Source organism: Crocuta crocuta, unplaced genomic scaffold, assembly GCF_008692635.1.
Source record: "Crocuta crocuta isolate KB4526 unplaced genomic scaffold, BGI_CrCroc_1.0 scaffold177, whole genome shotgun sequence".
Lineage (NCBI taxonomy): Eukaryota > Metazoa > Chordata > Mammalia > Carnivora > Hyaenidae > Crocuta > Crocuta crocuta.
The window spans coordinates 1,479,852-1,505,525 of record NW_027531880.1 but is presented as its reverse complement, the minus strand read 5'-3'; the positions used below and the strand labels follow the sequence as shown (position 1 = coordinate 1,505,525).

Here is a 25,674-nt window from a genome sequence, read left to right as displayed (position 1 = left end):
GCCAACACAAAATTAATTACTATCTTTAGCTTTCTTGTTATATGGAATTGTATGTATTATTTGTTGTCTTTATCTTTTAAGTTGGTAGTGATTTCAGAGAGAAAAAGCAAAGATTTGCTAGTCCAAGCAATTTTTGGCTTCCAAAGATTTGACATTCCTTTCTATAAATTTTCTTTGGAAGGATAGATTTGATCTCATTCTGTGTTATTGTAAATAATCTCTCTAAGGGTATTAAAAACTTTCTTGTTTATAATTATATTGCATTAGGCAATAAGGATGCTAAATCCCAGGAGTGAGGTTACTGGGCTCTGGCAGTTTAGTTAATAATCCCTTTTACATGTCTTTCTTTTCTCATATGTCATGTTACCAAGTAGTACCTCCTTCCTCCTCAGTCAAAGGAGGATATGATATGATGAGTTTATGATTTATTGATGTATGTATGAATTCATTTCTTTAGAGTGTTATTGCTTTCCTTTAAATGAACGTTTTTTCAAGTTAGAGAATTTGAATTTGGAGAAGCAGGAAGGGATGTAATATCTTGGCATAGGGTTATTGATAAGCTAGTATTTTTCTGTATAGAGATATCAGTGTTTTGTCTAAATTTACATTATCCAGTTTCCAGCAGAGTGTGCAACACATAATCACAGTCATTAAAGGATATGGTCATTTTCAGACTGTCTACTGAATTTTACAGGGATGTGGAATACAGTTGCCCCTTTTATTTCCTTTTGTCAGTATAGAAAGTGATATGGTGTCATCAGAGATTTTTAATGCCATATCACAGCAGTCAAGTAACACAGCCAAAAGCTGTAGCTCATGAGAGATATAAACCTAGAATATACAGTGACTTTTTAATAGCATTTTAGGAAAACAAGTTAGCCCATCTGTGAATGATTCACTCTTCCTTTCTTGTCCACTGGAATTGGGATTCACGGAGTCATTCACTGAAGCTTCTGTGCAAATACTGAACATGTAAATGTTTTTACATCATATTTTCTCCTTATTTATCAAGCTAGACATCTAGTAATAGTTATTCATCTCAAAGTTTTGTAATGTAGTTGTGTTAAAATTGACTTGTTAATATTTCTGCAAAATTACATTCTCATTTGAGAGCTGACTCAGAAAAGTTGCAGTTTAATATGGAAAATCAAAATAAAGCAAAATTTCAAAAGGCAAAAAAGCAGAAACAAAACAAAAAACCCAAAACAAACCTGCATCATCTGGATCATGCCCCCAGAGGAGTTCAAGGCTCCAGAATAGTAAAAATGCCAACTATTTATTGTAAATAAGCAAATTGGTAAATTTGGTCAGTTTCTGTACCACTGCCTTGCACTTTGGTGCCCTCTTATAGAATACTGAATGCAGGACTGAGTAAAATGAGTGAAGTTTAAAAGGTATCCTGAGGAGGTGGAACCTCTTGGTGACACCTATTACAACTCTTCATTTTTAAAAACTGAATTATGTTCTCCATGCTGAACAGAAAAATAGCCATTAGGAGTTTCTGTAGTTAGATTTTGTTTACGGTTCTCTTACAAAATTCCTGAAGTCATTTATCAGTAAAATGCAGTCCCATCTAGAGAGATGTATTCTGTATAAATGTCAAAAATTTGAGGCAATTTTCTTTAGAGAAGTCAAGGATTAATTTCTACCGAGAGCTAATGAACGTTTGTATACAATACAAAAGCAGTTTACATTTAATAAAATACTACCTGATGTAATTATGTGATCATCCAAATAACCAAGAAAGAAGTAGTGATGCTCTGGTGATGGCAGCTAATATTTATGGCTACTGTGTGCCAACCATGGATCTTCTCATTCAATCTTCATAACACCTTGGGGAATTGGTACTGTTAGTCTCCATTTCATAGATGAAAAAACTGAGGCTTACAGAGAATCATGAGTTTACCAACTCTGGTGAGTCATAGAACCATAGTTTGAACCTTGGCTGTCTAACTGGAGCTTTTTGGCAGATACTTGCTTTTAGCATCTTCTAAATAAATAATTGCTACTGACTGGCAAACTAAGCACTTGCATGTAGAGTCTCATAAATAAATGAAAAGACACCTCCTAATTCTTTTGCCATAATGGTATTGTGCTCAAATGAATACATTGCTAGACATATTTCTTTGTTGGCACATTTCTGGGTTTTTTGGTCAGATGGGACATTACAGCCTCTCACCAGGTGACCCCCTCCACATTGGTGGAGGTGACTGCTATGCGTATATTGAGTTCCCAGAGGTAATGGATGATTGCTGTGGCCACTAGACAGCTCTGCCTGGATGTCCTGTGTACACCTTATATTATTGCATCTTCAAACCAAATTCACACTCTCCTCTTTCTGTCTCTGTTTCTGTATGTGCATGTGTATGTGCGCTCTTGCACACATTACCTCTTCCTCCTCTTGTAGTTGTTATCTTGGTTGGTGGCCAACATATTCTGCTCAGCTTTTAAGTAGCGTTAGCCTTCTGCTCTCTCTTTGAACACAACTCCACACATTCCAAATCACTTATTATGTTGTTTCATTTTATTTTCTAAATCTCATTCAGAGCAGGTGTTTTTTAATATTTGTATGAATTATCTTTCAATTTCAGGTTCTTATCTCTTTGAGTATTTTGGTAACTTTCCTAGCTGGTTTCTCTGCCTTCAGTTTTGTCTCCCCACAGTTTTTCCCCCATGCTACAAAGAAAAGTGGTCTGATCAAAATCCACATCTTTCCATTTCCTCTCTTCAGACCTATAGTGCTTTCCCATGGGTTACAGTGGTGGCCAAAAATCCCGATATCATATCAGAGTCATCTTGGAGCTAAAAAAGAAAATGCTAAGCCCCCCTCAGGCCAACAGTCTGAAAATTCCCTGAAGTATGGCCTAGGCACATATCTTTTGTGAAAGTATCACTTACGCCATATTCCCATATCTCCTTGGATATCTAATGGAGATTGCAAGGTTACTATGTCTAAAATGAAACTTGTTTCTCTTAAAACCTGTGCCAACTTTCATCTTCCCTATGTTAATTGATGGCCGCTCCACCCTTCAACTTCCCAGGTCCACCTTATGAATAAAAACAGGGTCAGTCTATCATCTGACTCTTGATTTCAGCTCAGGTCATGATCTCAAGGTTCCTGAGTTGGAGCCCTATGTTGGTCTCCTTGCTGACAGCACAGAGCGTGCTTGGGATTCTCTCTCTCTCTCTGCCCCTCCTCACTCTCTCTCTCACAAAAAAATCTCTCTCTCTCTCTCTCTCTCTGTCTCTATCTATCTCTATCTCTATCTCTATCTCTATCTCTATCTATCTCTGTCTCTATATCTCTCCCCAAACTAAGATTCTTGGTCTTTCTTTGTTCAATTTTTTTCCATAGCCATTATCACCTTCTAACATACTATATATATATGTATTTTATTTTCATTTATTGTGTTTATTTTTAGTTCCCCTGGGGTAGAAGCATTTTCTACCATATTTCTACTATATTTGTTGAATCAGCAAAGATAAACCAGAAAATGCCTAACAGTAGCAAAATTATAGTAGTAAAGGATATAAAGGACTTGGGTACTGGAGTGCCATTGTTCATGTCCAGGTCTATGCCTCAGTTTTCATCTGTAAAATGGGTGTACTACTGCCTGCTTTATAAAGTTATTGAGGATTAGAGGAGACAGTTTCTAGTAAGCACTTACCTCAGTGGCTGGCACAAGGTGAGTGCTTAATCACTGTTAGATGCTGCAAGGTATTTGTGTACCATTGGAGTGTTTTCACTGTTCTGAATAATTTCTCATTTACATTTCCTCCAAATTAGATGATGTGCTGTCTCTGCAATGCCTGAAAAATAACTGTCCTACATGATGATGGCCAGGAAGATTTCCTTTCCTTTTTTTTTTTTTTTAATATTTACTTTTGAGAGACAGAGAGACAGAGCATTAGCAGAGGAGGAGCAGAGAGAGAGACCCACAGGATCTAAAGCAGGCTCCAATCTCCAAGCTGTCAGCACAGAGCCCAATGCAATTCTGGAACCCAGGAACTGTGAGATCAAGCCCTAAGCTAAAGTCAGGTGCTCAACTGACTGAGCCATGCTGGCCCCCCTCTTTTTCTTTTTTAAAGACAATTTACACTTGAGGATTTTAAGTGTATCTTGCTTATGCTGTACTTAGAACTCTTTTTGACTGACATTCATTCTAGCCATGAAAGCTCTGCATTTGTACCAGCTTTCCTGAGTTTGTTGGTTCCAGGCCTTTGCCGTTGTATCTTCAGCCTGAAGAATGGTGCCAGGGTCATAATTGCTCCCTTTGGTGCTTTCATTCTACTTGCTTCTGGAGTCCTTTCTTTCCACTCTTTGGGATTCTTCTGATTGGCCTTTACCCAGTTTATATAGTATAATCTTGAACTAAGTGGCTGTTTGTTGTTTTCTATACACAATTCCCTGGGTATACTTTATAAATGTAGGCGGGTAATGTTGCTTTGACACCTTAGCGTAGTTTTTTTTATCCTAGTTATATTCAACAAAAATTTAAAGAATTTTTTAAAAATTTAAATTCAAAGTAAATATGAAATCAGGCAACATAACTGACACTCTGCTGACTCAGTGTCTCTAGAACATTTCAGGCTTAGCCATAATGAGTTAGAAAGTTAGTGCCACATGTCATTGATAGTATAGCATAGAAGACAGTGGGGGGAGTGGACACAGGTAGTTGCTCAATTCTTGGATCCTTCTAACAGATGGCTATTTAGTAACTTCAACCTATTCTTGTGGATACAAAGTGAAATTCAAGATTGTAGTAGGTGAGAGAGATGGAACCTTTAAAAACAGAGCTAGGGGCACCGGGGTGGCTCAGTCGGTTAAGCCTCCAACTTTGGCTCAGGTCATGATCTCACGTTCGTGGGTTTGAGCCCCACGTCGGGGTCTGTGCTGACATCTCAGAGCCTGGAACCTGCTTCCGATTCTGTATCTCCCAGTCTCTCTGCCCCTCCCCCTCTCATGCTCTGTCTCTCTCTGTCTCAAAAATAAATAAAACATTAAAAAATATTTTTAAAAATAATAAAATAAAAACAGAGCTAGAATAAAGGTAATTTACCAGGTATTCTGAGACTGCAGCAGGAGTGAGTTGGAATATGATTGGGGCACCTCAGAATTTTAGGGTAGGATAACAAGAGGGCACAGCTAATATTCCTGTGTGGCCGAAGCATGAAAAAAACTGGTAGATGATAAATCTAAATAAGCAGTTGGGGTCAGCTTTTGATTGATCTTATCTGACATGCCTCAGAATACAGATTTTTATCTTGTGTAGGATTTTTATAAAGGACACGGCTTTGGTGGCAGTATGCAAGCTGGTAAAATATGCAGAGAAAAGAGAGTTTTCATTTTGCATTTAGAGGACATTAGAGAAGATCAGTAGATCAACCATAGGCAACTGAGAGAAGGTCTTGATGAAACTATAGAACAATAATAATAAAAATTAAATCACAAGTAAGTCAAAATACACCCATAAGGAATCTGATTGTGAAACACACTACCAGTTGACAGAAAACACTATTACTGGAAGTCTTCAAATAAGTTTAGAACACACATTTTAGGAGATAGTGTTACCAGGTAAACCAAGGTAAAATATAGTATGACTGGTTAAATTTGAATTTCAGATAAACATTCAATGATTTTTTTAAGTCCCATGTAAGTATGTCCCATGCAGTATTTGAGATACACTAAAAATCTATTTTTTGTTTAATTAAAATCAGATTTATGTGGGTATCCTATTATTCTTCTTTTCTTTCTTTCTTTGTTCTTTTTTTAAGTGAATGTGGTAATCCTAGGATGATTAAAAAGGTTATGAGAATGCCTGGTGATCAGACTCAATGATCTCATTATTTTGATGATACCACAGTTGTTTGGAAGTGTGAGGTGCAGGCCCCAGTGAAGCATTTTCTAGAACACAGGGAGAACATTTGGGGAAGTCTTTTCTACATTTAAGTGACTATTAGAGATTTAACCTTATGAGATTATAAAGTTACTTGAAAGAGCAATAAGGAAAAAAAGGAAAATTCAAACTACTGAAAGCATCTATAATATAATATTCAGTAGACTGGATGGACAATATCTTGTTTATTTCAGGAAACAAAATGGGGTGTCATTCCTGCTGAGAGGGATCATCCAGTTTGTTTTATCAAGTGTGAACAAGGCTGGGCTGCCATTGTTGTTTATGCTCTTGATATACAGTGGCCCCTGTGTTCTTGTTTCTGTTTTTATTGGGATTGTAAAAACATTACAAAAACCCCAACAGCAACCATTCTGCCAAGAAGGTGAGGTCATAGTAATATGACCTCATAGGGAGCTAGTTTCTTAGAAGCTCTAGTGGACCAGCAGACCCTGGAATTGTGGAGCAAAGAGTGCTGGGAAGGGGCTTATAAGATTAAGTATGGCCCAGGCATGCTAGGCTCTGGGATGGGTTCTTTTTGGTGTCCATCGTATTGCTGGTGAGTATGTATTGCCATTTTATTGCTAGGCTTTCTGTCTTAAAAGAAGCAGTCTCTGTTCTTGTTCAAATCATCTCATAAATTGTGAAATGGAGCAAAATGAAACCACCTAGGAGTGGAGGTATTTATCTTCACTTTATTCCTCATTTCTTTTTTACTGAAGATTTTTTCAAGAAGATTCAGAGAAGTCTGATTTGTACAGATTTGAAAATTACCTCCTTTTGTGAATGTGGAGGAAAATGAGGTAAAATAGACTGGGATGGGCAGAGAGCAGAAAGAGGAAGCAAACAGGAGGAATGAAAAATAAGAAATAGGAATGACTTTGACCACTACATTTTAAAAATAATGCTCATTGGGATAAGTTTCTTGTATCTGAACAAAATCTTTGTATTACTGTACATATAGTATAATTATACTCGTTACATGGAGTGGTTAAATATGCCATGAATTTGTCATAGATAATGAACAGTAAGTAGCAGCTTAATTGAAAAGAAAATTGGAAAGAAAAAGAAAGTAATAGAATGCATGAGAACACAACTCTAGGGATTTTCTTTTATAATTATAAAAAAATTACTTGATTAAAACTAAAACAGTTCTTAGAATAAATATTTTACATTTCTACCACTTATGTAGGAAAACACAAAATATAAGTTGCCTTTTAAAAGAAGTTTCTAATAATGAGTTTACTTATTATAGGTTTGCTGTATATAATAATTAAACATTCAGTTTTCTGATAGGATAAATTTCACAAAAGTGGGTGATAACTCTGTAGAGGAAGGATTAGGATGAAAAAATATTTAAATGTACTTGCATGAGATTTCATCATAATGAAATAGTTTATTTTAATTGGTATGTGTTTCTGTTGGAGAATTGTTTAAGGCGGCTAATTGTTCAAAGAAGCATTATCAAACATCTTAGTTTGCCTAGGGCATTTCCAGTTTGTTTGTTGTCCTGGCATTGACTGTGGTTTAACATTTTAGTTTGACTTTAAAAAATGAAGTCAGCCTGGGTTTAATAAGCCTCCACTCGGTGCTTGTAGCTTCTTTGCAGTCTCCTTTGGAATGTGTGAAGTTGACATGTGCATTGAACAAAATTTTTTGATGAGGTTTTGGAGTGATGGTGGGGCTCGTGGGGTTCAGAGCTGATGGCCAAGAAAGAATTCTTGAAGAAGTCTTTGGTGCAAAAAAGATGATTTTATTAAAGTAAGGGGTCACTACCCCTGGGCAGGAAGAGCCAGGGTGGACCTTGAGGAGAGACTGACTATATACTTCAGAGTTGGGAGAGGGAAAGTCAAGTGGAAGTTTCCAAGAGATTTTCATATTAAAGAAGCATCACAAGATACTGTTAAAGAAGCATCACAGGATACTGGAGGCCTGGCTATTGGCAAGCTAAGGTTGTTTTTCCCCCCACAAAGTGTTAACATTAAGACAGTGAGAGTTCCTGGAGAAATGTTTTACTCTGCCTGCCTCAAGTAGTTGCCAATGGGCTGCAGGCTATAAGGAGATTTAATTTTATCTGCCATTTCCTTCTGCCTTTTATCCCCACATCGCTGTGGAGAGGTGATGTTGGGGCTCCAGGAAACTGAGTGAGTCTATAGGTTTCTGGAGATTAGGCTATCGATAATAAGATTAGACCTCTTTCTTGTAATTTACTAAGATATTTGTAAATTGATGGAGACCCTTGTCCTGCATGACTGTGATCTCTATCAGTTAACCATTTGTTTTTGCCCTTTCCTTTGTTCTTGGCCAGCCAGGAGTGCCTAAGAATATTACATATACCCCACCTGGGCATAGGAGGTGTTTGGGTCTGACAGTTTGCCTTATGTTCCCTCATCATTTTCACATAGTTAAGTCTAAAAGATAAAGCGGGATAACCTTTCTCTTTTCCCTCCCCATATCTCTGACTTTGAAGGACAGCATGTGGAAGACTTGCTGATAAGGGAGCTTGGAGAGAAGTTGCAAGGGGCATTGAACTCCCTCAGTTCAATGGTTGGGGAAGTCTGCAAATGCGCAGCCCCTAGGAGCTACTTGGTGTACAGTGGCTGGAGCTGCCTTTGAGTGATAGTGAACCTTCCAGACGGCCACTTAGCTAGTTGGTAGTAGGAAATGGGAAGTTGTAAGTCAGGTAGAATAAGTGACAAAAATAGAGATTGAGCAGTTCTGCTTAAAAATTATTCATTGTTGCTATAATGATTTTTGTCATTTATTATATGCTGTAAGTTTACAACTAATGTTTTTATTGGCAATGCCTCTTTTAAACTTTGTAACAATTATAATTACATATTTAATTATTTTATTATCCCTTTTCCTTCTTCAGTGTCCTGGTTTAGACAATAAATGGTTACCCTGCTTATAATTCAGGCCAAGTTAAAGAACTATGGGATATAGCAGAGACACAAAATTAGGCCTCAGAGACTGTTCAGCCTACCCTAGAATGGCTTTTAAGTTTTAAAAGGTTGAAAAAAAAAACCACAACAAAAACAAAGAAGTATGTATGACAGAGACTTTATGAGGCCTTGTCTGAAATATTTATTGTCTGGTTCGTTACAGAAAAACTCTGTCTGGTTTAGAGTCTATGGTAAGTACATTGGAAGGCATAATAGTTGATCATGAACATAACTTTGTCTATTTTCCAAGTTAAAGTGAGGATTTGGAAGTTACTTATATTCTCGTTGGTTGAGTGTTATAAATGTGTTATGTAGCATTCTTTAGCCAGGTTCTAATTTGTGACCTCTTTCTAGAGGAGAGTTTCTTACAAGGTGGTCGGTGAGGTTTACTGAGACCCTTTCAGGAGGTTTATGAGGTCAAAGTTATTTTATAATAACAGTACAATGTTATTTTCCTTTTTCAGTATATTGATATTTACACTGATGGTACAAAAGCAATGGTGAGGGCTTTAGCACAGATCAAGGTGTAGCAGTGAGTCACACACAGAGAGTTGGGACACCCAGGCTTTTCTTTCCAGAAAGCAGCTTTATTCATGCTAACACAGGATCAGTCGGCTAAGACCCAAAAGGCTGAGCCCCGAGTGCTGTGGCGGGTTGCCTTTTGTACAGTTTTTGCTCCTTTGTCTCCCATATGTGGTAAATACAGTCTGAAAGGGCAGCCTGTGTTACAGAGTCCTGAGGAATATTGTCCAGGCGCACACAGCAAGGTTGCCTTCCCTTATCTTGAGATTTTCGCCACATTCCTTAGGGAGGGACTCTAAACACAAAGGTAGTGGCACAAAACTTTCGAAGTTGTTAATTATACCCTTCATTATCACGTACTCAAAGAAGCAAAAACCAGTCTCACCTAAAAATTCCTTGAGAAAGCAGTACAAAATAATTACATTTTAACCTCTGTGTACATACCTTTTTTGTTTGTTTCAAATTGTTATTTAAATTCTAGTTAACATATAGTGCAGTAATGGTTTCAAGAGTAGAATTTAGTGATTCATCATTTACATATAACACCCAATGCTCATCACAACAAGTGCCCTCCTTAATCCCCATCATGTAAGTCCATCTCCCTAACTGCTTCCCTTCCAGCAACCCTCAGTTTATAGTTAAGAGTTTGTTTTTTGGTTTGCCTCCCTCTCTTTTTTTCTTTTATGTCCATCTGTTTCGTTTCTTAAATTTCACATATGAGTGAAATCATATGGTATTTGTCTTTCTCAGATTGACTTATTTCACTTTTGCATAATACACTCTATTCCATCCACATCATTGCATATGGCAAGGTTTTGTTCTTTTTGGTGGCTGAGCAACATTCCACTGTATATACATACAACATCCTCTTTATCCATTCATCAGTTGTTGGACATTTGGAGTCTTTCCATAATTTGGCTGTTGATAATGGTGCTATAAACAGTGGATGCATGTGCCCTTTCAAATCATAGTTTTGTATCCTTTGGGCAAATATCTAGTAGTGCAGTTGATGGGTTGTAGTGTAGTTCTATTTTTTCCAGAGTGGCTGCACCAGTTTGCATTCCCACCACAGTGCAAGACAATTCCCCTTTCCCCATATCTTTGCCAACATCTGTTGTTTCCTATGTTGTTAATTTTAGCCATTCCTTTTTAATTTCACGTGTGATGAAATGGAAAATATGCATAAAGCACTACTTCTCCTGATGGTTTTCTTTAGGATAATCTTACATGTAAGCTAAGTTGTGAGTTATAAACTAGTCTCTTTTTGTGAACTGCCATTTTCCTTCGAAGTGTAACTGACAAACCATGGTTATTGGCAGATGTTTTCTCAAAAATCAAATAGAGTGAGTGTATTAACACTTTAAGAAAACAACTGACTATATGTTTTTGCCAACAATACAACTTGAACTTTAAGTCAAAAATTTGAATTTTGAAATATTTCTGTCTGCCACCAAAAGTTTGATAGCTTTGCAATACTTAAAGACTTTTCTAAAGATAATCATGGCATTTAATAAATGTAACTTTTAAAAAATATTATATAATGAAATGTGTCAACAGATATTTTGCAAATGACCAATGTATGATGCAGAATCATGCCTGCATTTAAAGATCCACTTAAAGCATAAGACAAGGGCACCTGGCTGGCTCAGTCACTGGAGAATGTGACTCTTCATCTTGGGGTCATGAGTTTGAGCCCCCTATTGAGTGTAGAGATTACTTAAAAATAAAATCTTAAGAAAAAGTAAAGTGTAAGACAAATTGTAATGTGAGTACAAAATGTTCATTTATACTTTATTGCAACTAACCATAAGACACTACCACTTGTCTTATTTTGGGTCCTAATAAAAAAAGAATATAAGTATCTGAAAAAGTTTAAAATACTTCCTGTTTTTCTGACCAGTTATCTGTGTGAAGCTGGATTCTTTTTCTCTTTCTTTCTTTCTTTTTCTCTTTCTTTCTTTCTTTCTTTCTTTCTTTCTTTCTTTCTTTCTTTCTTTCTTTCTTTCTTTCTTAAGTTTATTTATTTTGAGAGAGAGTGAGCATGAGAGAGCAGGGGAGGGACAGGGGGAGAGAGGGAGAGAGAGAAAATCTCAAGCAGGCTGTACTCTGCCAGCACAGAGCCCGATGCAGGACTTAATCTCATGAACCAGGAGATCATGACCTAAGCTAAAATCGAGAGTGGGATGCTTAACCAACTGAGCCACCCAGGTATCCCTGGATTTTCTTAATATATTTCAACAAAAACAGTAACAATATATTTTTTAGAAATGAATATAGAAGTGGCAGTGAGATTCTGGCTGTCTTCTAGTAAGCCAGCCATTAAAGAAATATGTAAAAGATGTAAATAATTACTGCTTTTCTCATTAAGTTTTATGTTATTATTTTGGAAAATATTATTTTTTAATAAAATATTTATATTAAATGTTTTTATTTTTAAGTGAATTAACANTGAATATCAATACATATAATCCACAGAGACACAAAGGTCACTAGAGCCTTCTATATTTTAAAAACGTAAAGGTCCTGAGACCAGAAGTTTTAAGAAACTGCTCATAAGGGGTTTAAGTAATCACTTCTTCAGGACATTGAAATATATTGCTGTAAATAGTTTTATGAATAATTAAGCATAAAACTATCTCATTTAAAAGTTTTTTTCATTTATTGCTACTACATATGATGAAATATGATAATTTCATCAGCTAATTTTCTTTTTTTTGTCACATAAGAAAAATATTTTTAATGTTTTTCTTCTTTATCAATTCTCACAGCAATGCTGGGGTAAAAACAGCACTAGTAGAGACTCATTCTGAGATGGGGAGCACTGAAATTCTGGAAAAGGAGACCTCAGAAAGTCTCAGTAATGGTACCAGCAGCAACGTAGAAGCAGCCAAAAGGTTGGCCAAACGCCTTTATCAACTAGACAGATTCAAAAGATCGGATGTCGCAAAGCACCTAGGCAAGAAGTACGTTCTGTACCAAGGCTGGTGTCTGAGTGTGTCCATGTGTGTGTCTTTTTTAATAGCTTCAACTTTAATAACAAAGTCTATCCTGTTTTCTTATAGCAATGAATTTAGCAAACTAGTTGCAGAAGAATATCTGAAGTTTTTTGATTTTACAGGAATGACACTGGATCAGTCTCTCAGGTATGATTAAATATCACTTCTGTTCTTTTTTGCCTCCAAAAATTAATTCTGAGAAGACAAGTAGTGCTGAAGCTTATGTGTGATTTTTAATTATTTTAAAATCCATAGTGACTTTGTAATCTTAGCTCAGATTATACTATAGTTATTACACATAGTAGAAATAAAAATACATTGTTTTTATGAAATCACACATGAACTCATATTTTTCATCTAGAAGATGATGTAGTAAAGAATAGTGACAAAGTGAGTCTTGAGGAGAAGTAGAATCTGTGGGAATTTGGTTTTTGAATGATCAGTTAAAAAGAAAACACAGTTTTACAGATGGTAGAATTATAAATTTTTCCCCCTAAGCATTTGTTTACAGTGGCCAAATAGCCTTTTAAGATGATACTTTGGTATTAACTCAGAAATGGAATAAAAACAATTGTCAACATAATAGTAGAAAATACCTGTAAAACTGTTTCAGCACTTTTTGCTGATCTGTTCAAAATAGTGTCATAAACACACTGATCCTCGCTTTTCACACCATTATTGTACTGTAAATTTCTAAGAGCTGCTAGTAAAAGTAAAACTTAGTCAGCATTTACTGTTATAAACTTTTTAACATGTAAGAGGTTAGAGGAATTCTGAGATGATCTGTGTAACCCTCTAGTTTTATAAATCAGGAAACTGCACCTTGGGAGGTGAAGTGAGGATGTTTGGATTAGAATGTACAACAGTGACCTACTTATTCTGTGGCACTTTGCATGAATTGATGATATGCATAGGTTTTTCCACTGAAAACAAGTAAGGGCAGAGGAAAGATCAATACTTATGCTTTACTTTCTGATATGGTTTATAAAAGACAGTTATGAAAAATTAAAGTGTGATCAATGCAATTTAGATTTAACAAACTAAGTAACATTTTCATGTAAATAAGATTTTGTGTATGTTTCTTTCAACAGTAAGATTTTTTTAGAACATTTTAAAGGATTTTTTTTTTCTTTTCATCTCATACTTAGGGAAGTGCTTTGTCTAGTGAGGGTCATCTGAGTTTTTCCATAATAGACAGTACTCTTAGTGATTCTGATTTAGGTTGGTGTGTTGTTCTGGACATATTTTATTTTTCAGAGAATTTTGATACATAATTTATTCCTAACCCAAGGAATAATTTAGTGTTAGCTCCCAATTTCCTTCTCATATAAAAAGTAATAATATAATGTGATAATAGGCAAAATAAAATAAGAGAAATCTACTATACACAAAATAATATACTTGTAATTTTAACAATGTGTCAGTGGCAAGTATAATCATATACCAAAATGATACAGTGTTTCATGTATAGTTTTAATACATAGCCTGCATGGTTGTAGGTTCCCTCTTAAGTGTTCTTTGGTTTTTATCTGACTAACCTTTTAAATGGCTACTTGTCATTTAGTCATATGGGGAAGTTGCTATGTTCCCAAGGCTTTTCTTAGCTACCATGGTATTGTTATTGCCTCGTCATCTTTATATTGATGTTTCATAGAATAAAATAAATATATATTGAATGGCTATATAGTAAGTGATTTTACCAAAATACTGTAGAACATCTTTGTACAATTAATTTCTTTTTTTTTTAAGTTTATTTATTTATTTATTTTGAGAGAAAGAGAGCTAGCAGGGGAGGGTCAGAGAGAGAATCATAAGCAGGCTCTGTGCTGTCAGCGCAGAGCCCAGTGTGGGGCTCAGTCTTACAAATCATGAGATCATTACCTGAGCTAAAATCAAGAGATAGATGCTTAACAGCCTAAGCCACCAGACACCCCTAATTAATATCTTACTATATATGAATTAATTTTATTTTATTTTCATTAAAAAGATTTTTTTTTTTGGAGACAGAGACAGACAGAGCATGAGTGGGGGTGGGGCAGAGAAAGAGGGAGACACAGAATTCGAAGCAGCTCCAGGCTCTGAGCCGGCAGGACACAGCCTGACATGGGGCTCGAACTCACGAACTGTGAGATCATGACCTGACCAAAGTTGGATGCTTAACCATTTGAGCCACCCAGACACCCCTATATGAAGTAATTCTAATTGTCAAACATAAAAAGTATGGTAATGTTCTCTAAAGTTTCACTTTTTTCCCTTAATTCTTTTTTAGGTATTTCTTTAAAGCATTTTCTCTTGTGGGAGAAACTCAAGAACGAGAGAGAGTTTTAATACATTTCTCCAATAGATATTTTTACTGTAACCCAGACACTATTGCTTCACAAGGTAATCTGATGGAAATGTTTGTATTTCAAAAAACAAAGGCTATTTTTCTCATTATGAAAGTTATATTTTATTGTGGAAAATATGGATTAGTATACAAAAGAAAATGAAACTCTTCTAATTGTCTGGAGATAACTATTATTAACTGTTTGATTTATTTCCTTCTAATCAGTTTGTGAAATATTTAATGTCAAATTGGAGTCATTAAAGAGTTTTGTTTCCTGTTGTCTTTCCCTTTGTGAGCATTTTCTCATGTCATTGGATATTCTTTTAAAAGCATGATATGTAATGACTGCATGGTATTCCTTACTGTTCTTTTAATTAAATTTTACTTAGTTTTCCAGTTCCATACTATGACAGGATGCTCTAAGTTGCTCATGCTGTCACTCTGAGATTTTACATGCAAAGCACATTTTAAAAAATGAAATGCTAGTTTTCTTATTTCTTCTTCCTATGCATCTGACTCTAGACCCCTTGAAATGCATGTATGCTTATTAATTTTGTGGTTAGTTTTGAAAACATTTACAAATCTCACTGGATTTGTGGTGTGTCTCCAGTGCTTGGTTTGATATTCATTGTAACATCACTGAGCACTGATTTTGGTTTATGATTTTAATGAACTATGAGTTCATATTTATTTTGCTATTTTTAAAAAGCAATTTTATTTAATTGTTGATGTACTCTATCAAGAGAGGTTTTTCCTCTATGTCAATTCCTGCAATAAAGCAAAGTTTTCACCATTTGAAGTTAGGTGCTTTCATTTGCAATTGGAGAATCTTTCATAAACACAAATTCTGGAATAGGTCACTAGGACTAGATGTGTTAGAAATGGCAGTTATCTCTGAGCTTCAGTATTGCTGGTTAACTGGGATAAGTATATGTGATATTGACTAAAGTGATTATCCCCAGGTCTCTGGTCTCTACCCGCCAGGCTATAGCTAAAGTAACTAACCATCTGGTCATTAAAGTCACACTCTTCTCTGTAAAAAGGGAACTTAATTTTCTTTAGTCCTTCCTTTCATTATATTTAGACCATTTATTCACTTTCTATTATTGTCCTCACTGAGTGTAGAGTGAAAGCGATAAGAAAAGAGTTGTTTCTATTAAAACCTCCTTTATATCTAGTAAGATGTTGGCAGTCCTCAGTGAAAGAAAGAATATGGATGTGTACCCTCAACTGGCTATCGATAAGGATATTTGAGAGTTGGCTGCTGAGTTTTGTAGATGCTTTTAATGAATTTGTTTTAAATGTATTTAAAATTTAATAATAATAAGCTGGAAGTGGAATAAATTTACTTTTGGGCATTTGGTAGCATCTCCTTATCGACATTAATAACAGAAATCATGTACTGTACTCAAAGGCAATCTTTGAAAAATAAGCTATCTTTTTAAAAAGATTTTTTTATAAAGTTTATTTATTTTGAAAGGGAGAGAATGGGGGAGGGGCAGAGAGAAAGGGAGAGAGAGAGGATCCCAAGCAAGCTCCATACTGTCAGCACAGAACCCAATGCCTGGCTGAATTCACAAACTGTGAGATTGTGACCTGAGCCTAAGTCTAGAGTCAGACGTTTGACTGAGTCACTCAGGCACCCCAAAATAAGCTATCTTTCATTCATGAATTCGGTAATTAGAAAGGCCTTTCTGTACATTTGACATCCATTAGTAAGATCTTTCTGCATCTGCAACTGCTATGATTAAGTATACTTGGATTGAGACTTGCAAGAAAAGAATAAGTATTTCTAAGACTTGGAAATGAAAGCTTAATTCTTATTGTATTGCCTTTTCCTTTATAAAGTAAGAAGAGAGACCAATGTTTCCATCTAAGTGTAAAATGATCCTTCTGGTATGGGCACCATTTTTTTTCCTGAACATTTAATTTTTTAATCTTTTCAAATTATTCCAATATTGTAGTTTTGTCTGATCCATAGTATCCTGGACCAGTAACCTACATGTTACCTTTAAAGAATTGTCAAGAAAGAAGATAACTGTTGCTGCCTATGTTGTTTTAGCCAGAGAACTAATACCCAGTCAGTACAATGAAAGACCCAAATCTTGGTTTCCTTTAACTTTTGCTTCTTTCTTAATTTACTTTCTTCTCAGAGAGTAAAAATAAAAAAAGAATAGTAGTAAATAGTTTATTTTCATTTCTGTATCTTGTTATAAAAAATTAAGAAAATATAAATGAAAATACAAAAATTATCTTACTATCCAGAGACCATAATCTTTTAATATTATATTATATATTATTCTAGATATGTTTATATTTAAATGAAACTATACTGCATATATTGTGTTTTTCATATAATAATTTACTGTGAAATATCTTTCTATTTCAACATTTATACTTGGACAACATTTTTAATGACTTAAACAAAATAGTTATATTTTTGGAGGGTTTTATTTACTATTCCCCATTGTAAGCAATGTTTCTTTGGATATCCTTGTATTTTGTATAGATTCTTATTTCCTAAGTGTAAAGCCCTGTAAGTGGATTTACTGTGTCAGAAGATACTGTTTCAAAGTTTCCAATATGTACTGTCAAATTCCCCTCCAGAGAGGTAAGAATAATATACTTTGTCAGCAGTAGAGTCCAACTTTGTTACTGAGGTCCCTTTAGTAATTTATTTTTATCTATTTTTTGTCTCCTCAAATGTGATGAATTGTGCCTAGCCACATTATGTGTTTTCATAGGTTCTTAATGTATGCTATTTAATGATAATAAGGAGCCCAACAGGAAATAGTGAGTTAATACTTTTTTTTCCTTCTCTCTCCCCTTAGATGGAGTCCATTGCCTCACCTGTGCAATGATGCTTCTTAACACAGATCTCCATGGCCATGTAAGTGTAGGTGTGTGAAGCTGTCTTATAGAAATTAAATTGTCGTGGACTTATCTTTGCTTTTGTGTTCATACACATTTATTCTCTGCCACCCTTTTCTCTCATTCTCTACATGACAGGTAGGTAAACATAAGTCTTTAAGTAAGTAGAAATGACTTACTTTATATGCCAGCACAGAGCTTAGTTTTAAGCAAATACAATATTGTGTACGTGTCTGGAGTTGTTTTATCTGTAATATGTGTGTTCTGTATCTTCTTTCTCCAGTAGATGGCAGAGGCAGAGCTTTTACTTGTTTTGTTTTTGTTTTGTTTTGTTTTGTTTTGTTTGTTTTTGGTTACCTATTAGAGTTGATATATGATGGAAAGGTTATAAGTTAGAAAATGTTGACTGTGTTTTCACTAAATACGGTAATGAGTCCTAAGAACTCAGCCTTTTCTACATTTCTCAGCTCACCTAGTCTTTTAACAGTTGAAATATCAAAATGCTCTAATTACTTTCTGTTCTTGTATTTAAGATGTAGAATGAACTTAAGTTTATAGTTATAAACAGACTTACCTTTTAAAGGATATGGAATTTTAGCATTTACTTAAACTTTATATTAAAGAAAATGAGAGTGCTTTAGCTTAATATAGGCCAATGTATACTTACTTAGCACAAAATTTTTTTATAGTCTCCAGTCCATTTATTTTGAAAAGAAAACCAGGTTTCTTATAATTAAAAATCTAGATCATCCCTTGATTTGCTGTATGATTTATCTTATAATTAAAAGAACTAAAACTTAGTTTTCAATCCAATTTCGTTTTCCCATTTGAAAAGGCCGCATAATTTCCTTAAGGCAAAATGGAGCTCTCTGAGGCCATTAAGATGGACTGAAGGGAAAAAAGTGTTCTACCTTCAGAAGACTGAAGAGGAGATGTAGTTAGTGATAGTTAATTTAACACTTCCTTCATAAATCTCACAATACTCAACTAGGAAGTTCCTTTTGCAGTTTGCATCAGGTTAATTTAGAATAACTTAGTGACTAGTAGACATATATAACATGTGTCCAGAGATGATACAGATTAAAAATATAGATACTTTCAGGGGACATTTTGGGACAATAGCACTGTAATACATCTTATGGAAATGAAGGTACTAGTGAGCCTTGAAATGAGGATCAGAATCTAAACTCATCCAGCTTGCTATAGGAAGGACCAATCAGTGGATGGTCCTGACCTCTGCTTTCCTCTTATCAGTGAAGCAGGTTTTCCCTGCTTTCTTCTCTGCTAGTCTTATGATAACCGTTGCAATTCTGTCCCTTTCTTTCCTTGCACTCAATTTCTCAACCTAACTTCAGCTGAAAGAGTCAATTTTGAATGCTCTTGTCCACATATAACTTTTGTACAAATCAGCGAGTCCCAGCATGAGGGATCTTCTTCACATGAGTTATTTTGAGGTCCTATCCAGATATGATGGTTGTACATTTAGTATCTGTTGACTGAGAAAATGTGTGGTGGAAAAAAAAAAAAGAATTCTTATTTAAAAGTTGAGGATCTCATAGAACTTCTATGGAAGTCGCTAGATCTGAGATTGGTCTATTAAAAGCTAAATTACCTTTTAAAAAGCTGATATTGCTTTAATAATACTCTCAAATAAATATATAACTTATTAATCACAATAGTTTGAAACATAGGAGTAACTAAAGGCGTGAGGTTTATTATTTATTCAGATAAGTCAGCATGCTTGATACCCAAACCAGACATGGGCACCCTAAGTGTCTGTAGCCCATTGGTTCAGAACCATAGATCTTGGATTTGCTCTTGCTCTGTCTTCAGACCTCTTTTGAATAATTGAAAAGAGATTAAATGAAGCATCACTCTTCTTTTTGGCAACTAGAATGTAAGAGTATATAAGTAAGAGACAGCATACAAATGAACAGTTTATTAGCTTGAATTATGCCAGTCATACATAATTAATAATTGACTAGTGGCAGAATTACATATAAGAGGGAGAATATTATAAGTACAAGTAAATATCCGTATATCCTCAAAATTGTGTTTTTAATGATTATTAGTTCTTAGCTTTGTTTTTGATGTATGCTTTATACTTAGGGTTGTCTGTTGTTTAGGTTTTGTATATTAGAGAGTTTTTAATCCTTATTTACAGTGCATGCTGTTAAATCTGTTAAATAGATAGTAGTTATTATAAGAACTAACCATACAAAAATGTGTTTCTCTTACCTTCCAACTCTGGATTCATTTTAAAAATAAATTTTCCTTCTAGGTGGTAAGTTTTTAGCCATAATTCTGGATGTAGCTTCTCTTGCATCATGATTGCCTGATTTATTGTTACCATATTTGTTTGACTTATTAGCATGGCCCCTTTGAAGGTGAACCATTCAAAATATAAAGTGATGTATTTCTAATGTCTGCCCCTTTTCACCTTCCTAGGCTGTACTGCCTAGGCCATCATCTCTCATTACTCAGTCCAATGTCAGAATAATCCTCTTGGGGAGTAAACTAATAAACCATTTTCCTTTTCTTTCTTACCATTGTGCCATGATACCAATACCACAGCATGACCTTTTTAAGAAGTACCAAGATAAGCATGTCCTCATGCTTTCAGTAGGGGAGCATACCTTGGGAATTAGCTTCTTTTGGCTGTAATTTGTGAATCTTCCTTGTGATTTTATTTACTCTAAGGAATGATACATTGAAAATGCACTAATATGGACCTTTATTCTCCTAACTTTCTTACTAATAAAACGATAGAATGTATACTAATGTAATTAATATAGTGTTATATGTTGGAATGTCTATCTTTCTATTTCTAATTTACTCTGTCATTCAACAAACTCTCATAGTGTGTCTTCTGTATCCAAGTTCTGTGCCATTTGAGTAAGGATGGGAAATGAATGAGATGTTCATGGAAGTCATATCTCATTTCTGGTAGTGTTGGCTAGGCTTACTTCCATTAGTCCTTTTAACTGAAGAATGGTAGCAGGTAAATGAGGTGCTAAGGTAGAAAAACACTGGAGAGGTATTTTAATTATACATTGGATTATTGAACTTCACTAATATGTAAGCTAGGAAAAAAACAATCTAACGTATATGCAATATTTTGGGGAGAAATTAATTCATATGTTATAATTTCATTGGAGCTAAAAATGCTGATTCCCTTTTGTACCTATTTTTTAAAAATATGAATGATGCATCATTATTTAAGCAATAGTATCAACTGGCTTTTATTTTTCTGCGTGTGTTTTATTCTTTTAGGTAAAATAAATATTTTATAATTGTGGTCACATGGTTAATTTGCTAAGTAATCTCTCTAAAATGCATCTTCATCTATGAAATATATATATAAATTAAACTTTTGCACATACAGATAAATCTCTGTTAAAACAAACTCTAGAGTTTAGTTTTCTCTTGCTATACTGAAACTAAGTTGTATTGCATGTTGTTTGAACTGTGAAAAAGGAAAGAGTTGAAAATCTGAAAATCTTTTTCTTTTTAAAGCCTTGTATTTTATTGGAAATAGTATGAGCAAAAGGATTTTGTCATGTTAGAATAAGTTCAGACCTACTTATTTTCTGGACTAACCTTCAAATGTGCCTTTGGTACTTCCATCATAGTTGAGATTCAGCCATCTTGCAGGATTATCACTGGGGCTGAAGGCAGGGGGCAGGCACAGAACAATAGGCAGGAACTTCTCACCAGACCAGGACTCTGAGGTGGGAGGAAGTTTTAGATACAGATTGAGTTGTAATGAAGAGTAGGATAGATGAGCACACAATTAGTTGGTGAATTTCACAACTAATAACGATAGGGGGGAGAAAATATCAAAGGGTAAAGCTAGTTTTTGTAATAGAATAATGCTAAACATATATGTGGAGTTCAGTTTGACATAGATCATAGGAATGCATTATTTTTCAATTTGTAAACTCCATTGATAATAATGAGTTTTTAATTGGCTCTGTAGGATCATTGAATTTTACGTGTGGGTAAAATATTTGGTTTATTATCAGAAGTGGAAAATGACTATGGTTAAGAATTGGTTAATGCTTTCACTTTTTATATTGTGCCTCAAAAGCACGACAAACCGCTAAGGTTGATAGGTAGTTAATATCCTTAAGAAATCTCTGTGTCTGTGATTATCATTTTTATAACTGACAGCTGCCTTCAGTGAATTTTGCCTGCTGCTCTCCCTTTGTCTTCTCTATACCTCCTCTTCCTGTCTGCCCCACATCCTCGACACCCTCTTCCAGGAAAACCATCCCTGGCATTATTTGTTTCCTTATGTGAGTTTTACCCTGCTAGATTCTAGCCTCGTTCTTAATTTCCATTCAGCAAACACAGCCTCCTTCCCTTACCTCTTTTCCACCTCCTTGGTGCCAAGTCTTTCTTTTCACCTCATTGGGAGCTCCCCAGCCACAGTGACTTCTAATGGGCTCTCAGTGATACTGAAAGTTCTTAGAAGCGTCAGGTCTAGACCTCAGAGTTGCCAAGGGTTTCTGGTGGGGCTCTGGGTTCAGTTTTACTGTTATTGTCTCTCATCAGAATGAGCGTTTGGGAGATAGCCTAAGAACCTTAACCATCAGCTGTGGAAATGTTTTTATAGAAAAACGTCTTGGTTTCAGATTTTCCAATTTTATTTTTTTTAACTTTTTAAATGTTTATTTTGAGAGAGAAAGAGAACAAGTAGGGGAAGGGCAGAGAAAGAGGGAAAGACAGAATCCTAAGCAGGCTTCACGCTGTCAAGGTAGAGCCCACATGGGGGTTGATTCCACAGACCACAAGATCAGGACCTGAGCCAGAATCAACAGTTGGACGCTTAACCAACTGAACCACCCGTGCACCCCAGGTTTTTCAATTTTAAAATGACCTTTAAAATAACAATGTACTGTCAAATTGACAGTTACCTAGATTTTTAATAGGAATGCCTTTTTCAGCATGTCAAAACTAATCATGTACTGGTAGATTTTCTTAGCTTCTGTGACTCTTGAAAATGAAAGCCTCCCTTCCTCTTTTTTTTTTCCTCCATTTCTTCCTCCCTAGGCAACTCTACCCCTTCTCTTTTCTTCCCTCATTTCTTTTTGTAGTTCTGTTTTTGTTTTTTTTTTAGAGTAGTTTCATACATGGAAAATATAACACAGGTATCAGTTGGGTTAATGGGACTCATTTAGGGACCTCGATTATCTAATTTATACATTATTCAGTCACTGCATAATGACTTTCCTTTTCCTTCTTACAATTATGAGCTTTTCACATCTGCACAGCTCAACAGTAGAAAGTGATAAAGGAAAGTAAATGAAATGCAGTATTAAGTCTGTTTTTGCTCTTATTTCCTGCAAATGGTTTGGAGAGAGAAGGATAAGTTAGGGTGAGGAAGGTAGACAAAACTTTTTACCTCTAATCCCACCTCTTAAGTTAATGTCTGTCTTTCTGTAATAAGTTAAAAGTAGAGTTTAGTCTTTGTAATTTGATAAAAATGAGGTCAGTGTCTTTTCCTTTATCTTCATAAATTTCAGAGGAAACACTTTCTATGAAGTTGTGATAGAATCTGTCTGCTACTATAGTACTTTTCAGACTTTATGGTCTCAAGATCCCTTTATACTCTTGAATTTTTTTGAGGACCAAAGAACTTTTGGGTTTTTCCTACTACTTGTATAAATACATTGCCACTAAAAAAGGAACCAGAAGTGGTGTAAAGGAAAAATAAAGCAACTGATAATAATGTTGTAACACAGCGGCTCTCAAAGTAGGACTCAGGGATCCTGTTCCTGGTGCCCATAAGCTCAAACCTAAGAACTTTTGCTATATCCATTACTATTTACTTTGTTAAACTAAAATCGATAAGATTTAAAAGTATTTATTAAATTATTTAAAAACGGTATTAACAAACCCATTAAAAGAATAACATACTTTTTCTCTTTTAAAGTGAGTGAATTTTATTTTTTGTGTATTTTTAGGTGTACAGCATTATGATTCAGTATTTGTATATATTACAAAATGATCATCACAGTAAGTCCACTTAACATTTGTCACCAAACATAGTTATGGTACTTTTCCTTGTGATGAAAACTTTTAAGCTACTCTTAATTTTTTTTTTTTTTTTTTTAAGTAGGCTCCATACCTACTGTGGAGCCCAATTCATGGAGCTTGAACTCATGACCCTGAGATCAAGACCTGAGCTGAGATCAAGAGTCAGACACTTAACCGACTGAGCCACCCAGGTGCCCCAAGCCACAACTCTTAATTTTTGAATATTCAATACAGTATTAATCGTGATGTACATTACATCCTCATGAGGTATTTATTTTATAACTAGAAGTTTATACCTTTTTTAAAATTGAAATACAGTTGACACACAATGTTATGTTAGTTTCAGGTGTACAACATAGTGATTTGACAAGTTTGTGTGTTATGACGTGCTCACCACAACTGTAGCTACCATCTATTACCATACAATGCTAGTAACAAACTATTGAGTATTTTCCCTATACTATACCCTTTACCTGTTATATATTCATTCCATAACCGGAAGCTTGTATCTCCCATCCCTTCACCTGTTTTGCCTATCCCCTTACTCTACCCCTCTGGTAGCCGTCAGTTTCTACTCTGTATTTATTGGTCAGTTTCTGCCCCCCCCGCCTTTTTTTTAACTTTACACTTATGTGGGTTTGTTTGTTTTTTTTTAGTTTAGATTCCAGTTAGTTTACATATAGCATAATATTAGTTTCAGGTATACAATTTAGTGATTCAGCACTTATATACAACACCTGGTGCTCATCACAGGGGCCTTCCTTGTTTGTTCATTTTTTTTTTTTTTTTTTAGATTCCATGAATGAGTGAATGGGATAACATTCTTTTTAATGAATAATAATTATACTTAGGAAAACAAAAAATGAGTGAGAAGTATAGCATTTAAAATTTTTGTTGCAAGACTTTCATATTTGACTTAATAAAAGACAGCTAAGTCTGCTCCTGTGTTTAGTTGGTTATAATTTATCAGAAGTCATGTGGCTTAGAAAACTCCACTGTAACTTTTGAGAGTGAAAGAAATATTCTGAGTATTATTATAACACTAGGTTTGAGCTTATTGGCACCAGGAACAGGATCCCCGAGTCCTCCTTTGAGAGCCACCGTGTTACAACATTATTATCAGTTGCTTTATTTTTTCTTTACACCACTTCCGGTTCCTTTTTCAGTGGCAATTTATTTATACAAGTAGTAGGAAAAACCCAAGTAATAGTTCAGATACCCCAAAAAGTTGAACTTATTTAATACTTACATTAGCTCTGTGATTGGAGTTTTGAAAGGATACTTTGAATATGACAGCCTTATTAGCATTTTGGTTTCTAAATTGACAAAGGATCTTACTTTGCCTACTAATCATGCATATAAAAAAGTGAACACCTGAGGGCAGCATAATACAATTAAACTTACTTGATACAGAAGAAAATGAAACAAAAGCAAAATAGAAACTTGTAGCAGAGCTACAGAATTGAATTACCAAATTAGTAGTATACTTTTTTTTAAAATCCCATTTATTATGACATGTTGGAGGTAGAATTATCATGTGGGAGGGTATGCCTGCTGTGTTTTTGATATCCCAAGATTTATAAGGCCAGATTTTACCAATGGATCATGAGAGCCCTTAGTTTCTCTGAAAGCATGTTTTCTGCAAAGCTTCCAGACTCTACATGATTGAAAATAAACATTTTAGGGGGCGCCTGGGTGGCTTAGTCGGTTGAGCGTCCGACTTTCGCTTAGGTCATGATCTCGCGGTTCGTGGGTTCGAGCCCCGCGTCTGGCTCTGTGCTGACTGCCAGCTCAGAGTCTGGAGCCTGTTTCAGGCTGTGACTCCCTCTCTCTGCCCCTCCCCTGCTCATGCTGTCTTTAAGTCTTTGCCTCCCTCTCTCTGACCCTCCCCTGCTCATGCTGTCTTTCTCTCTCTCTCTCCTAGAAATAAATTTAAAAAAATAAATAAATAAAATAAACATTTTAGGATTATTTTGCCTAATTCTTCAACCTGTAGGTCAGAGTATATGCTGTGGTTTGCTTTCCTAGTGAATACTTGAGATATAACTGGCCTTGTCAGTACCTCTCCCTTAGAACTG

At 35.2% G+C, this 25,674-nt stretch overlaps 1 protein-coding gene across 5 annotated transcripts in view; it reads left to right on the top strand.

Moving 5' to 3' along the window:
• Positions 1-25,674, top strand: part of PSD3 (pleckstrin and Sec7 domain containing 3) — a 593,010-nt gene that overhangs the window by 257,462 nt on the left and 309,874 nt on the right. For 3 of the 5 annotated variants that reach the window (XM_077773127.1, XM_077773129.1, XM_077773131.1), the window contains 4 exons: positions 12,130-12,324; positions 12,424-12,504; positions 14,627-14,739; positions 17,515-17,573. In XM_077773127.1, the coding sequence (XP_077629253.1) occupies positions 12,130-12,324; positions 12,424-12,504; positions 14,627-14,739; positions 17,515-17,573 (448 nt within the window). Of the gene's footprint in view, positions 1-6,363; positions 6,454-12,129; positions 12,325-12,423; positions 12,505-14,626; positions 14,740-17,514; positions 17,574-23,844; positions 23,864-25,674 lie in introns of those variants that run through there. The other 2 variants (XM_077773128.1, XM_077773130.1) reach the window with 2 other exon arrangements.